The sequence below is a fragment of the Cryptosporidium muris genome, genomic scaffold (assembly GCF_000006515.1).
Source record: "Cryptosporidium muris RN66 scf_1106632373453 genomic scaffold, whole genome shotgun sequence".
In the NCBI taxonomy this organism is placed as follows: domain Eukaryota; phylum Apicomplexa; class Conoidasida; order Eucoccidiorida; family Cryptosporidiidae; genus Cryptosporidium; species Cryptosporidium muris.
The window spans coordinates 701,734-715,849 of NW_002196570.1; the positions used below are offsets into that span (position 1 = coordinate 701,734).

A 14,116-nucleotide genomic window follows, 5' to 3' on the forward strand; every position below is an offset into this window, starting at 1 on the left:
AAACCCAAATCCACTAATTAGGGATATCTAAACTTTCCAGCATATCAGAAGCTATTTGGTTGTAACATATCAGATGTGATATAGCAGTTGCAGCACTTCTTTCCTGAATAGAATAGAGAGATGTTATATCTACATATCTATTTACTAGAGGTCCTTTCGGAGTAATATTGTTATTTTTAAAATCTATAATCATCTTTTTAGACTTCTCAGCTTCATCACGCAATTTCTTCCTCTCCAAAATCCTCTTCTTCTGTAAGAAATAATGTAATCTTGCCCTATATAGACCTTTATTAAACATAATTGCTTCTTTCCTTTCTTTTCTGGCCTTTTGACTAAATAGTACTGTAAATAAACTGGGGATACGTTTTTCCTTATTAGGTATTTCAAATTTAATTGGTTCACTACTTGTATAACTTTGAATTTCATCATCTTGAACATCACTCGATTCTTGATAGTCTTTTAAATCACTTACTTTTTTTCTTTGGGCTTCGAATTCTTCTCTCTCCATCCATTCTTCTGTAGCTATTGTTAGACCCTGTTTATAATAAAATTCTCTCTCAACTTCCTTTATCCATGACTTAACCAGCTGTTTATTTTTTAAATTTCCACTATCAGCAAAGATATCTCTAGTTATTTTAAATTTTATAGCTTTATGAAATTTTTTTGGGTTAAGTAGTTGAAAATCAGTTATTTTATTCATAATATTAGAACCAACCTTAATATTCAAGTCAGATTTTTCACAATTAGATTCAAAATTTTCTTTATAAGAAGGAGATATAGGAGTAATTGACGATAACTTCAGTCCTTTAGAAGGATAAATATATAGATAGTCGGATTCATAAATTGTGCAGTAATCCGACTTGTGGTAGATCTCCTTAGAATCATCTTTACATTTAGATATAAGGTTAGATATATTATATCTAAATGAAACCTCTTCTATATTATCTAAATAATATATATAATCATAAGATTCAGTAAATATAAAAGGTGTAACCTTTGGGAGCTGTTCCACACGACGTGACATGTAACGATCAAAAGAAATGAGATCATTCATCTCTTGTAATGAGCCTTCATATATATCCATCCCCATATCAACTTCTTTTCTTCTGTTTGGAAACATCTTTTTCAGTATTAACTCTGCAAAATTTTTTGCAAGAGTACTTTCAATATAGAGTTTATATTCAACAAGTGCTTTCATTGACATATATCTAAGTATATTTCGGGCATACAAGAGAGATAAATTACATAGATCAGTATACCTTAGAGATCTTAATGTATCCATAGCAATTTTATGAATTGAATAACTTGTAGAAGATGTGTAGTCCAGATCTCCTGTGTCAATAATAGGAACCTCATGACTACTTAACTGGAGTATTGATACCACTAAGTCATTTGCTACAATATCTGTAACCTTCATAATATCTTTTGTGATATCAGTTTGTTCAATTAATTCAATTGGATTATTTGGGTTAAAACATGATTCCCAAAACTGATTCCCCCTACATATACTTTCAATAGTATTTATATCTGGTATTCCTGGAAGTAAATTGGTATTAAGAGGACTTAAAGGTTCTCCATTACTTGGAATAGATAATTGATCTTTCAGTTCCGACAATTTTACCTGAAATATATCACCAACTATTCTAATACAATCTATATTAAAGTATTTTGTTTTCGTAATTCCAAAAACTTGTTTACATACATCTTGATATATTATTGGAGATGGTAGCTTAATAAATGAGAACTCTGGACGTTCATATTTACTAGCTTCCATGTATTTACTTAGTAATTCATCTCTCTTTTTATCTTTGAAGTATAGTCCTATAATTGGGTTTTTTTTTCTTCTTTCATATAACTCCCTATATATTTCTTCTGAAACAACATCTGCCCATTGTCTCTCAATTAATGATAGATGTTTATTCTCTTCATCAACTTCACAAGTTACCTGTTGCCATCTGAGAGTATCACAGCATAGAGCAATTGCAACTGCAGTCATATGTATTTGTCCAGCTGATCTATCTCCAATGTAAACACCTAGAGTAGGTTTTGAAATTCGGTTAATGAAGATAAATTCTTTGACATATTTAACGCAATCCTGCTTAAAGTATTCTGACGCTACAAATTTTTCACTTAATTCACATACTTCATCAAAGCTGAATATATCCGGATATACTTCTTGCAAGCCAAGAGTCAATTCTAATGACAAGTTATCCAAATGCTCCCTTAACTTTAAATCACTAATATTTCTTGATTGAGGACAGCTTTTCCAAAAACTAGTTGATTTACAAATATGAACAGCCCTTTTATAATCTGCTAGTACTGATTTTAGTAAGATTGGGCAACGATCATTAAAATCTGGTGCATTCGCAACTGGAATAGCCACTTCACACATATCCCTAAATTCGAGCCCTTGTATTCTTGATAGTTTCAGCAATTCCGTTGCTAGCATATCTATTTTTAATTTTTCATCTATGGGAATATCCACTTTACAGCTCATCCAACGGCTTGTACTTGAACACATCTTACGAGCAATTTCTGTTGGGATACCAATTCTCACTCCCTTTGTTAAATGATATACTAGGGATGTTGAAGTACTTGTGAGATTTCTATCAAGATTATTTCCTTTGGAGTTTAAGTATCCTATTTCTTTTACCCACTTAACACATTGGTAATTAAACGAAGAAGTTCTTGAATACTGCATCATATGAAACAGAATTAAACCTACTAGACACGAGTCTTTAAACTGAACATCTGAAATTTTTAATTCATGGGCAGCTTCAGTTAACTGAGCTGCAAAAATATCAATCCTTGATGAATCTTGTATGCTGATCTTCTTGTTATTCATTCCTAATTGTTTGAGAATGTTACTTGAACTAACTGAGTCGCATGATGGTATTGGGTGGTTATCAGCAGGTTTCAATTGTTTAACTTCCTCATCCCAAATATCTCGCCATTTTGGAATAATTGAGTGGTTCATATCTATTAAAATATCTTTCCATAATATATAAGCAGTTTTGGAATTTATCATAAATTTGTTTATGTATCTAGCTACTCTGTAAATGTATTGAGCACCTTGAATTGTGCCTTGTGGCAGATATCCCCACTGGTAAATCAATTCAGCTAATCCCCCACTTTTAGGGTCAGATACATTAAATTCGAAGCCTAATAAATTATATGATACTCTTTTAATGGACTTTTCAAGTAATTGCCAATCTAATTGTGGAGCTTCATATATAAGTGGTCCACTTAATGGTGAATCTAATGAATCTTCTGGATAGTTTGCATAGTATTTCTTAACAAGCTTCTCATCCACAGACTTTGGTTGATAGGATTCAAGCAAATGATCATCTAGTTCAATAAAGCCTTTTGCTTTAGTAATAATCTTGAGTTTTTTTTTTAAATTGATTCGATCTTCCCTTTCTTTAAGTATTTTTAGATAAGCTTTATCTCCTATACCTTTTCTTGAAGAGGATGGAACTATTGGATCCACAAAATTACGTAGTATCGTATCTTTATAATACATGTAATTTGATATAAATCTGTTTTTAAATGTAATTTTTTTACCACCATTATGGCTTTTAATATATAATACCTTAAGCTTCTCTTGAATTTCAGCACATATCTCATTACTTCTCCTTATTAATACCTCAACTTCCTTATTTCTAGAAGACTCCTTATATTTTCGATTAGTTAACTTATATATAAATTCATATTGACTACTCTTCGCTTCATATATATAACTACTTTTATCAGGATAGTCTCCACAATTTACTAAATCATAAAAAATAAGACGAGGACAATATTTCGAAAAAAATTTGTTCTTTACACCTAATAAAATAAATATTGTAGCTAAATTACAATTCCATTCAGGAGTTACTAGTTTACAATATTTATGACGAATGAAAAAAATCTCAATAGCAATATTTTTTAATGCATCTGAAAGATCTGCAGTTATCCCTGTATCTAGATTTTTGGATAAACACTCAAAGTTCCATAACTGTATCTCACTACATACTGTGACAGCTAATTCAGGAGTCAACAATATAGAAGGCCAGTGTTCCAAATTCGATACTTGCATATATGCATATGGGCACACACGCATCATATCCAAGATTGTATCTTTACGAATAATCAATTCTGATGGTAAGCAAAAATCTGAAATTTTCATACTTGGAACATTTAAGTACTTAAGGGAAGTAGAATAGAAGCTATTCGCTAAATAAATAGCCAATTCGGGATCATATGAGTTTGAACAAAAAGAGTTAAGATGATGTGATAGACACATCTTTGTTATTAAATTACTACTTATATTGAAATAAATTAATTGAGGTTTTTCTTCATTTGTTGTCCTATTTTTAGGTAAAATAGTATCCACTACTTGTAACTTTTCTAATTGTTCTTTACAATTTAAGAAGTTGTTAGCTGAACCAAATTTAACTATTTGTTCAGCCATGTCACAGTATTTATTAAAGTTCCAGAAGTCAATGTTATTATCAGATAGCACACTTTGAAATTTTATGGCAATCTTTTCTAATTGCATATTACGTATAACCCTTAATAATTCCAGCTTCGAAATACATTTAGGCCATATATATGGTTTAGAACATATTTTTACTTTTTTGTATTGAGTTATTTGATGCTTTCTAGGTTTTATTGCAGGAATCCATTCATGTATTTTATTAAGTGAATTCTTACATACATCCAAATAAGTTAATGTATTGTGGGGAAAAAGGAAAGCTGCGTAGTTACATAAGTCCTCAGCCTTAATTGTTGAGTACTCTGGAATCAAGGATATTTCAGAGTGTAGACCAACTGCTAGGGTAGATATTAAAGGATTATGTTCTTTACATATTGTAGATACCCTTGTATAGTATAGACATATAGAAGCTGCTTTCTCTGCACTAATTTTAAGTTTAGAATCATTATCATAAATATCTCCATATAAAAGTTCTTCAACACAAGCGTTCAAGAAATAAGGATATTTTACATACTGTCTAATATCATCTCTAGCAATTGGTATATAACTTATTGAATTTCTATGTATATTATTAGTAATAACACATATTTGTTCTTTACTTTCGGAATCTTCAAAATCCAAGTTCATTACAGAAGAGACTCCAATTAAGAGATCTGATGCCATGTGTTGTATATCTGGGTTGTTGATCTTGGGACAGATTATTTGAAATCCTATAGATCCATTACAAAGATCAATGGCATCATCAATACGTATTTTGTGTGTTGGGGATGCAATAACTGCTCTGACCGTAGATACACAAAAAGAATTAAATCTTTTTAAATATACCTCTTTTTCTGTAAACATACTCCAAAGCTTTCGAGCAACAGGGCAAAAATACTGATATTCCCACCTTTTCAAAGACTCTATATTTCGGCTTTGCTTAAAAAACTCTGAAGCCAATAGTTCAACGACATAATGATCCGCACATGTTGTTTCAAAAGTTAATATCCGGTTACATGCTATGGATGCTTCAATCAAAGAGGATATAAATTTTCTACTTTTAAGATATTTAGCACAAATAGCTGGAAAGTATGCAGTTGACTCTTTAAGTTCCAAGTCAGTTGAAATTGCATATGCAACCTTACAAAATTCCGAAAATGGTGCCAAACTTTCAACTTTCTTGAATTGCAAGATAGCCGAAAATAGATTTTGCGCTATGCTAGTATATTCGGTTGAATATCCTAGACAAACTAAATTTCGGTGAGAGGCACTACAGGCACTTTCTGCTACTTCTGTAGAAATCATACTACCAATATCCATTAATACCTTCATGCATTCCCCCGTAAAATGTAGTGGATTTGAGGAAGATAACTTGTAGGCAGCTTTGCAAAAGATAGATTCTGAGAGACCTTGCATATGTTCATATTGATGCGATCCATAAAGTAAACTATTTGCGAGTAAGTCAACATGAAAGTTGTCACTATTACATATCTTACGCCAAAAGTAACTATGAACACACATTTTTATTAGGTTTGGACTATTATTAATCTGAGACTGTTCTGATTCTTTAAGAGTTTCGTAAAGTAAATCAAGGCGATTGTTTTGGATATCCATAAACTTTTCAACGCATTTATGGTTAAAATAGGGGAAATTTGGGATAATATTGAGAGTACTATATGCTTCTGGAACGATTTCATGAGCAGCTAAGCAAAAGTGATTCCAGTTAAGTTTAGGGTATATTTCCTCCGCAAGGGCAGCATAGTAGAATTCAGATGCAACAAATTCTGTTACAAGTTTTGAAAATATTCCTTTATCGTAGCACTGTTTCCAACGTAATGAGCTCCCACAAATCTCAATAGCAATATTTAGGGGTATTTCTTCCCTCTGAAGCCTATTTCCAATTAATTCTCTCACACACTCTCTATTAAAAAGTGCATTAGATACTTTACTAGCATATACTCCATAATTTGAGGATGTGCTTGGGATATTATGTAGTATCCAGGAGAGACTATCATTTTCATCCATCTCCATATGACCATCAAGCCCTCCAAAACTATCTAATGTGGTTATAGTTTGTCTTGCTATATTGCAGAAAGAACCATGAGGTAATTTATAAAAATCTTGTGACTTAATTTGCAATTCCTGAGCCAAAACTTCTACCTCAGAAATGAAATGTTGACCCTTATTTATATCCTCAAAGTCGCAATATGGATACCAAAATGAAACTGCACTATTACACACAAAGATAGATTCAGAAGATTTTAGAGGCTGAACAATTACACCTACTTTTGTCTTTAGAACAAGAGGATAAGTTGATAATTTTCTCCAGCAAATAGCATTGAAATAGTGACCCATTGTTAAGGGTGATATGTCTGAAGGAATTGTTCCCTTCGAAGCATCATGGGATTCTAATTGAATTTTCTCTGAAATGTGACATATATCTTTTATATTTGCATATTGATAAAAATTTGAGCTAAAATGTGTTAGTGGAAGCGTGTGTACTGTTTTTAATATGGCAGAAGAGAGGAGACTTCGCGTATCAACTGTTGAAATTACTATTTTTGATGAGGATGGTGTTTCAATATTTATTAAAGATGGAGGTTCATCATAGCCCAATGAAGGGCAAGATTCCCATAGGGGATTATTTATACAGAGGTTGATAACCTGTTGAGGAGTTGGATTCCAATGTAATTTTGAACCAGATAATTTCAATGGAGTAGTCAGTTCAATCATGCATAAAGTATTGAAATAAGAACCAATATTGACCTTGTTATTCATCCGTACTGCAATTTCACAGAAGTCAACAGGTTTTACATTTTGGTAATCTTCAGCTTCTTGGCTGCTCTGTGAAAATGACTCCTCACTATTCTTTATTTGAGTATATATTGCAGAAACAAACAATTGTAGCTCTTCAGGGAGTGATTGAATGAAATCTGAGTGTTCTGAGAAACAAATTTCAGACCATAAATTTGTAGCTGAACAGATAGAAATAATCTCACTTAAATCTAATAGTATATTCTCTCCAGATTTACCTGGAAAGTGCAATTTTAGTAATAAATTTACACAGAAACTATTATAAGAATACAGGGGTTCCTTGCTTAATCGAGCTGCAACTTCACAGAAGTATTCCAGTGGTAAATTCGAAGATATACCCTTATCTTCTCCAATTATCATTACTGCATAATGAATATCACTATTAATCAAATCTACCAGAGAAAAATTGTCATCTGAAGTACACATGCGTTTCCAATCCTCAAGCTCCTTACAAATAAAAATAATATGATATAGAATCTGCTCAGGGGATTCAGAAAGTCCATCTTCATTAGTCCAAATATCATCAGGACCTTTTTTTGTTTCCAAAAGAGCTTTTACACAATGTGTATTAAAGTGGTTCAAATCTCCTCCTAAGATCTTCCAAATAGCGTCTGTTAAGTGCTTCTTTTCTATATTCACATAGCCAAGTGATTGAAACTGTCCCAGAATATATAACAGTATATTCTCAGCACGAATATTTACACTTGTATAATTGCAGTTTACTAACCAAAAGTAAAAGGAAAAGCCCAGCAAAATAAGTACAGATGACCTCATTATTTGCAAAGTGTATTTACTAAAAACTTTTTTAATACCTATAATCAAATCTATCCAAAATAAAGTGCCATTAAGCTTACAAATTAATATCTTGTATAGTTTCTAAAACTTATCATGTATAAGAAATCTTAAAGAAGGGGATCAGATTATCATTTTATGCCGGTACTAAGATTTGGCGCTACATGGCCTTCCCCACAAAAAGCATGTATCCCCTCGTGATATTTTCACTGTTGCACTGTGTTGCTTCTAGAATAAGGGGGCACTAGATTTCTTGGAAATGCAAAACTTTTCTGTGTGCAAATTACTCCTACTATTCAGCACAATACATATATTGCCTTTATATCTAAAATATTGGGTACAATATATCTAAAGATTTAAAATTTCATTAGCTCAATTGTAATGTTAATAACCTAATTGTGAATTTAAAACTATTAAAAGTATAACAATTAATCCTCCTTAAGTGAACTAAATATATATTTGTGATATAGATAAGGAATTTTTTATAATATAAATTATTGAGGTGCCAAAGATACCAGAACCTTATTTATATACTATATTTGTCGTAGATACAATATAATAGGTACCTATGGATGTCATAAAATCCTTTTTCTTTTTTATTATTTTAAATTAGGATCTCTAATTTTTTTTTCTATAAGATAATCTTGGTTGACTTCTTTTCCCTCCGGTGCAAAAACTCCTCCAGCCCAGAAGGATAAGGATTCACCCTGAGATGGAATTTTTGCTTCAAATCCCTTCTCCATAGTTGGTATCATTACTGATCCACCTGATCCCATAGGTGTGAAGCGGGGAACTCCACCACCTATGGGAGCAAGTCCATAATGTCCGAAATTACTAGCAGGTACAAAAAACTTTTGAGCAAGGAGATTGGCCCAATCGTATCTGTGTGGTGGAATAGAATGTTTATCTATTAGTGCCATAGGATGAGTTAAAGATTTGTATTCCCTAGGATTTAATTCTTTAACAGCTTTCTTACCATGCTCTCTAAGCATAAATAGTTCAGGTCTTTTACTTATCATTCCAGATCTGAAGTGTACATCTTTGTAGTCTTCAACTTGCGATGCTCCATAATCTTCATCATATACAGTGAAGAAATGTTGACATATCATTGTAGCTTTTTCATAATTTTCTGCAGAAACTGTTTGAGAAAAAATTTTTACTTCGCGTCTAGTTGTAGCTCTTTCAAGCACAGTAGCATACTCATCAGATATGGTCTGCAAAGCAGACCCCAAAATACGAGGACATTCAAAGGAAAACATTGAAGTCTTATGACCTTCAAGGACTTGACCAGATTCCGTCACCTCTCTAAGATTTTTAATTTCCTCAGCAACAGTACAGAAATCTACAAATGCAATATCTAAGTAACCCAAATCCTGAGCAGAATTATATAGTCCTCCAGCAATAGGATCTATTGTTTGAATATAAAGTGTAGAGAAGTCTAATATTCCAGCACATGTTCCTTGCCAGAATCTGGAATCTTGACAAACTACTTGTCCAAATTCCTTCATAATTCCTATAGCGGCTAAAGCATTAATACACTCCCTATTAAAGTATCGAGTATCAATTTCATTAATTAACACATCTGCAATTGGACAGAACTGAGCTAACTTGAGAAGTCCTACAGTCATTACTTTGTTAAGATCAGTATTTTGAACTATTCCGGCATATAGCTGAGCTGCCAAAGCATCAACTGGAGCATCTATATAATTGCCACACATAACCCAGAAATTGGAATTACTACAAATACTTTCAGCATATCTCGCTGCTACAGAAAGTGTTCTAAGACCATATATACAATCACTATTGAAAAAGCTACTAAATTGCATACTTTTGTTTTCATTACTTGGCATAAAACTTTTAATTTCATATCTGCGAATATTTCTAACTACACCACACAAATGACGATATGTAATAGATGTTAATCGAAGCCTTTGAGCTCCCAACAAAAGATCAAAAGCTATTTCATCAACCTCTTTATTTGGTGGATCACCACAATACTCATAAAATGGAGAAGTTATACAAATCCTACCAACTGATCGAGACTTAATAGTTGCTTTTTTAAGCTTCCCTCGTATCATTACATTGCTAGTAAACATTAGACGAATATTTCTAGCACATTCTACATTATGAAAACGCCTTTCAATTTTTGATAAAGCCATGGCTAAAGCACAAAAAGATTCAAATGTAATGATCTTTGATCCTCCTGATAAGATATATGCAAGATGTTTATCATGATCAATTAGTTTCACAGCACTTCTAAATAACAAATTCGCTGCTTGTTGAATTTTCTCTACAACTACAAGTGGTTCATCGGATTCTACTTTTTTCATGAATAGAGGCTGTAGATTTTTACAGACTTGATTTAATGAGGCAGCCCTTTCTAATGCTGACCTTGTAGCAGTTTTTATTACATATGAATAAATCTGGTTATCCTTTATTATAAGTTCATCAGATTTACTAGACTTTAAATTCGATATATTATTGATGTTTTGGGGTATAATTAGTGCTGCATACGACAAACCAACTGAAGCAGCTTCCCAACGAAGAGTACTCCTACATAACTTTGCTGCTAATGTATTAGATAAAATGGAGAATTGACCACTGAAATCTCCAGTTTGTTGGTCTATTTCAGGTAAATAACGAATTGAATCTACACAACTTGAAAAGAAATCCTCATTTCTTATTCCTAGTAGATTTTTTGCAGAATGGCAAAATTGTTTAAATTTAAGTCGAGTTAAACTATTTTCATGAGCTGCACTTAAAAGTTCCAAAGCTAAAGCATCTATTTCCTCATTATTTGAACCACAATTAAGCCCAAGATCTAGAACATCATTTGTGGGTCTAGAAATAATGGAAGACATTTTACTCGTAGTGTATGAATCTATAATATCAATTCCCATTACCAAAATAGTATCTCGCCAAATTTCATAGGCTGTCTTTGGCATAATATATCTTTTATTCTTCAAAATTGCTAACATTCTAATATATTGAGGATTTCTTAGAGATCCTACATCTACTGTGTTTAATGAATAACCCAAAGATGCCATTGCCTTATACTCTTCACTTTCTGGCAAAGGCAAATCAATTGACCAACCCAGACGACGTCGTGAAGTTGTTTCTAGTGCATATTTAAAGTCCATATATAGATCATACATTGACTCACCCAATACTTTCTCTTCTACTTTCTTATCTTTTTTACTATTAACATTTAGAAAACCTTTCACTTTCCAAAACCAATTTGATTCATCATAGAAATGCATCTTGCTACATATATTCTTAGCTCTATTGTAGTGTAACCTAAGCAATTCTTCTCTTGAATAAAATTTAGTAGGTTGTCCCCAGAGTCGATTATTCATAGAATCTAAATACCTAACGTCATTTTCTATAAATGGCATGAGCAACAAAGGACATTGAGTTTTATACTTGGATTTGGTCTTCACCTTATATTCATTATCTTTATATATAATATTGAGACTCGGTAATAATTCCCCAACTAAACGACACATATCTTTAACCATTACATTTGTGATACCATGTTTCCTTAACATAATGAAGAAATCAAAAGCTATATTAGTTGTTATATGGGATAGTGTAGTGCCCTGACATTTTGTATTATAAACCCAGGTTGATTTACAAATCTCATCAGTCTTCAAGGGTGATATATCTAATCTTCGGAACTCCTCCAAATCCATCAACTTATTTAAACCATTACGACAGCTAGATAAATAATCGCTTTTACTGGGTTGATTAATGCTCTTAACAGCTACAAAACAAAAGTAAACAATGTTCAATGCAGATCGAGCTGAATTTGATATTGCTAAATAAGTCCGGGTCATAAGAGAAGTTGCTAAATTGTCTGCTGCATCATCATTGCCATTACATGTCATGAATTGTGGCAAACTCTTACATAATTTTAAAATAGCTACTTCCTGAATTTTTGTAGCCTTCTTACCTAACAATGTAGATGATCCTTTAGATTTGCAATTCCGCATAAAATTAGCAGAACTATCTATAATATCTATTACAAAAGTACAAATATGCTGCCAAGTAACATAATCAGATAATTCTGGAATATCAACTTGAGTTAAAAATACTCTCTCTGCAAGCTGATCCACATCTTCTCTATGAATATTGCAACTTCTTGAAATTGCATGACCTGATTTGCCTATTCCAACTTCTCCCATATAAGCTGGAACTCCAGGAATAATAGTATTTTTTGTGTTTATATCACCATAATCCCATCCTTTCTGTGTATTTATGTAATCTTCAGTTAGCAGATCTGGATTTACTTTGGAGCTTGGTAAATCTAATTTTGTCACAGGCATCTGTGATTCGAATAACACAGCTCCGCGGCTAAGTATAACTTGTGCTATCAATAATGCTGATATGCCTCTTATAAACTTTATACTATGTATATTAATCATTTTTAGTTATATACAATATATATTTCTCCTCCCGATATAGTTATTTTTTCAAAAAACAAAAAAAAATCTACAATCCATGTATTATCAGAGGAAGCCCGCTACTAATAATAAAGTCCTATTTTTAGATCTACATTGATATAGGTAAAGTCAGTATTGCTCTATTAAAAAGTCTCTTTCAATTGAAATATATAAATAGTATTATACCTTATTGCTTATATGTTAAGCTCTATAATACAAAATATTTCATTTAGTATTTAATAATTACAATTAATGGATCAATATCTCCTAGTAAAATTGTGCATCTTTATTTATTTTTATTATTGTATTGTATTACTAGGTCCACTATAATGTGCAAATGTCCTTTAAATCAACTGGAACTCAGCAAATTAAGTTCATGCGTATCTTCATGAAAATTCAGGTGGTTTAAATTAGATATACGATTATTCTCCTATATATGAAACTGTCTATATTAAAAATTGATCGTTTTAACTACTACTAATATGTTGTCTTTCCTTATACTGCAATAGTCATCAGTTGTGCTGCAATATATAGCGCCCATTTATATCTTTGTTAATATTTGAGCTATAGCTCGTTTGATATATAACCTGGCAAATTATGCGGTTAACACTATGTTGTAACTAAAGGATACAGTAATGGCTTACAGTTATGTCTCTCTCATTTTCTCTTAATTTTGCTAAACTATTTCAAGCTATCTATTAGAAATTAAATACTAAGGTAATATGAGATTTATTTCAAGTATCCTGGTTCTTGCCTACATAGTTGTTGTCAACAATGCTGTAGTTATAAGTAACTCAACTTCAACATATACAGAAAGCCCTCATTCAACAACTTCTTATTCAACAACTTCTTATTCAACAACTTCTTATTCAACAACTTCTTATTCAACAGCTCCTTGTTCAACAGCTCCTTGTTCAACAATTCCCTATTCGACAACTCTTAATTCAACAACTCTTAATTCAACAACTCTTAATTCAACAACTCTTAATTCAACAACTCTTAATTCAACAACTCTTAATTCAACAACTCTTAATTCAACAACTCTTAATTCAACAACATCAGTTAATTCAGATAATTCAACTTCAAATAATGAAATTAACTTAATATCTCAGATATATAGTGAAACAATAACTTTAGTTCAAACAGATCCATTAAAAGAAAGAACCCTAGTTTTATTCAAACCTGAAGTAGTTCATAGAGGTATTATTGGATCTTTATTAAGTGAATTTGAGCAGAAAGGATTTAAGATTGTAGCCATGAAACTTTTAGTAGCAACCAGAGAACAAATCGAACTACATTATGCGGACCATTATGGAAAAGGGTTTTACAGTAGTTTAGTTGGTCGTACTGCTAATCAACCTATAGTTGCCCTTGTCTTTGAGGGTTTAAATGCAGTTACTGAGGTTCGTAGATTAATGGGTTTGACGAATCCTCAGGTTTCTCCTTTAGGAACAATTAGATCAAAATATGGCATGCAAGTTGAGAGGAATTTAGTTCATGCCTCTGACTCTATTGAAAATGCCAACTTGGAGATTAGTGTATGGTTTTGTGAATCAGAGGTCTATGCATATGAAAGAGCTATAGACAAATATATTTATTTCCAAGAATAAAT

The 14,116-nt window shown here is 32.0% G+C and overlaps 3 protein-coding genes across 3 annotated transcripts, besides 1 other annotated feature; 1 reads left to right on the forward strand and 2 right to left on the reverse strand.

The window, feature by feature from the left end:
- Positions 1 to 13: 13 nt before the first annotated feature.
- Positions 14 to 8,044, reverse strand: CMU_040390 (uncharacterized protein; the record flags this gene model as incomplete). Its single annotated transcript, XM_002139283.1, has 1 exon — positions 14 to 8,044. The coding sequence occupies one exon, from the start codon at positions 8,042 to 8,044 to the stop codon at positions 14 to 16; it is 8,031 nt and encodes a 2,676-aa protein (XP_002139319.1).
- Positions 8,045 to 8,538: 494 nt separating this feature from the next.
- Positions 8,539 to 8,561: a sequence feature (AT_rich).
- Positions 8,552 to 12,486, reverse strand: CMU_040400 (uncharacterized protein; the record flags this gene model as incomplete). Its single annotated transcript, XM_002139284.1, has 1 exon — positions 8,552 to 12,486. One exon carries the CDS (start codon positions 12,484 to 12,486, stop codon positions 8,662 to 8,664), a length of 3,825 nt encoding a protein of 1,274 aa, XP_002139320.1. The 3' UTR covers positions 8,552 to 8,661.
- A 740-nt stretch (positions 12,487 to 13,226) lies between these two features.
- CMU_040410 (nucleoside diphosphate kinase family protein) lies at positions 13,227 to 14,114 on the forward strand (the record flags this gene model as incomplete). Its single annotated transcript, XM_002139285.1, has 1 exon — positions 13,227 to 14,114. The coding sequence occupies one exon, from the start codon at positions 13,227 to 13,229 to the stop codon at positions 14,112 to 14,114; it is 888 nt and encodes a 295-aa protein (XP_002139321.1).
- Between the last annotated feature and the right edge of the window lie 2 nt (positions 14,115 to 14,116).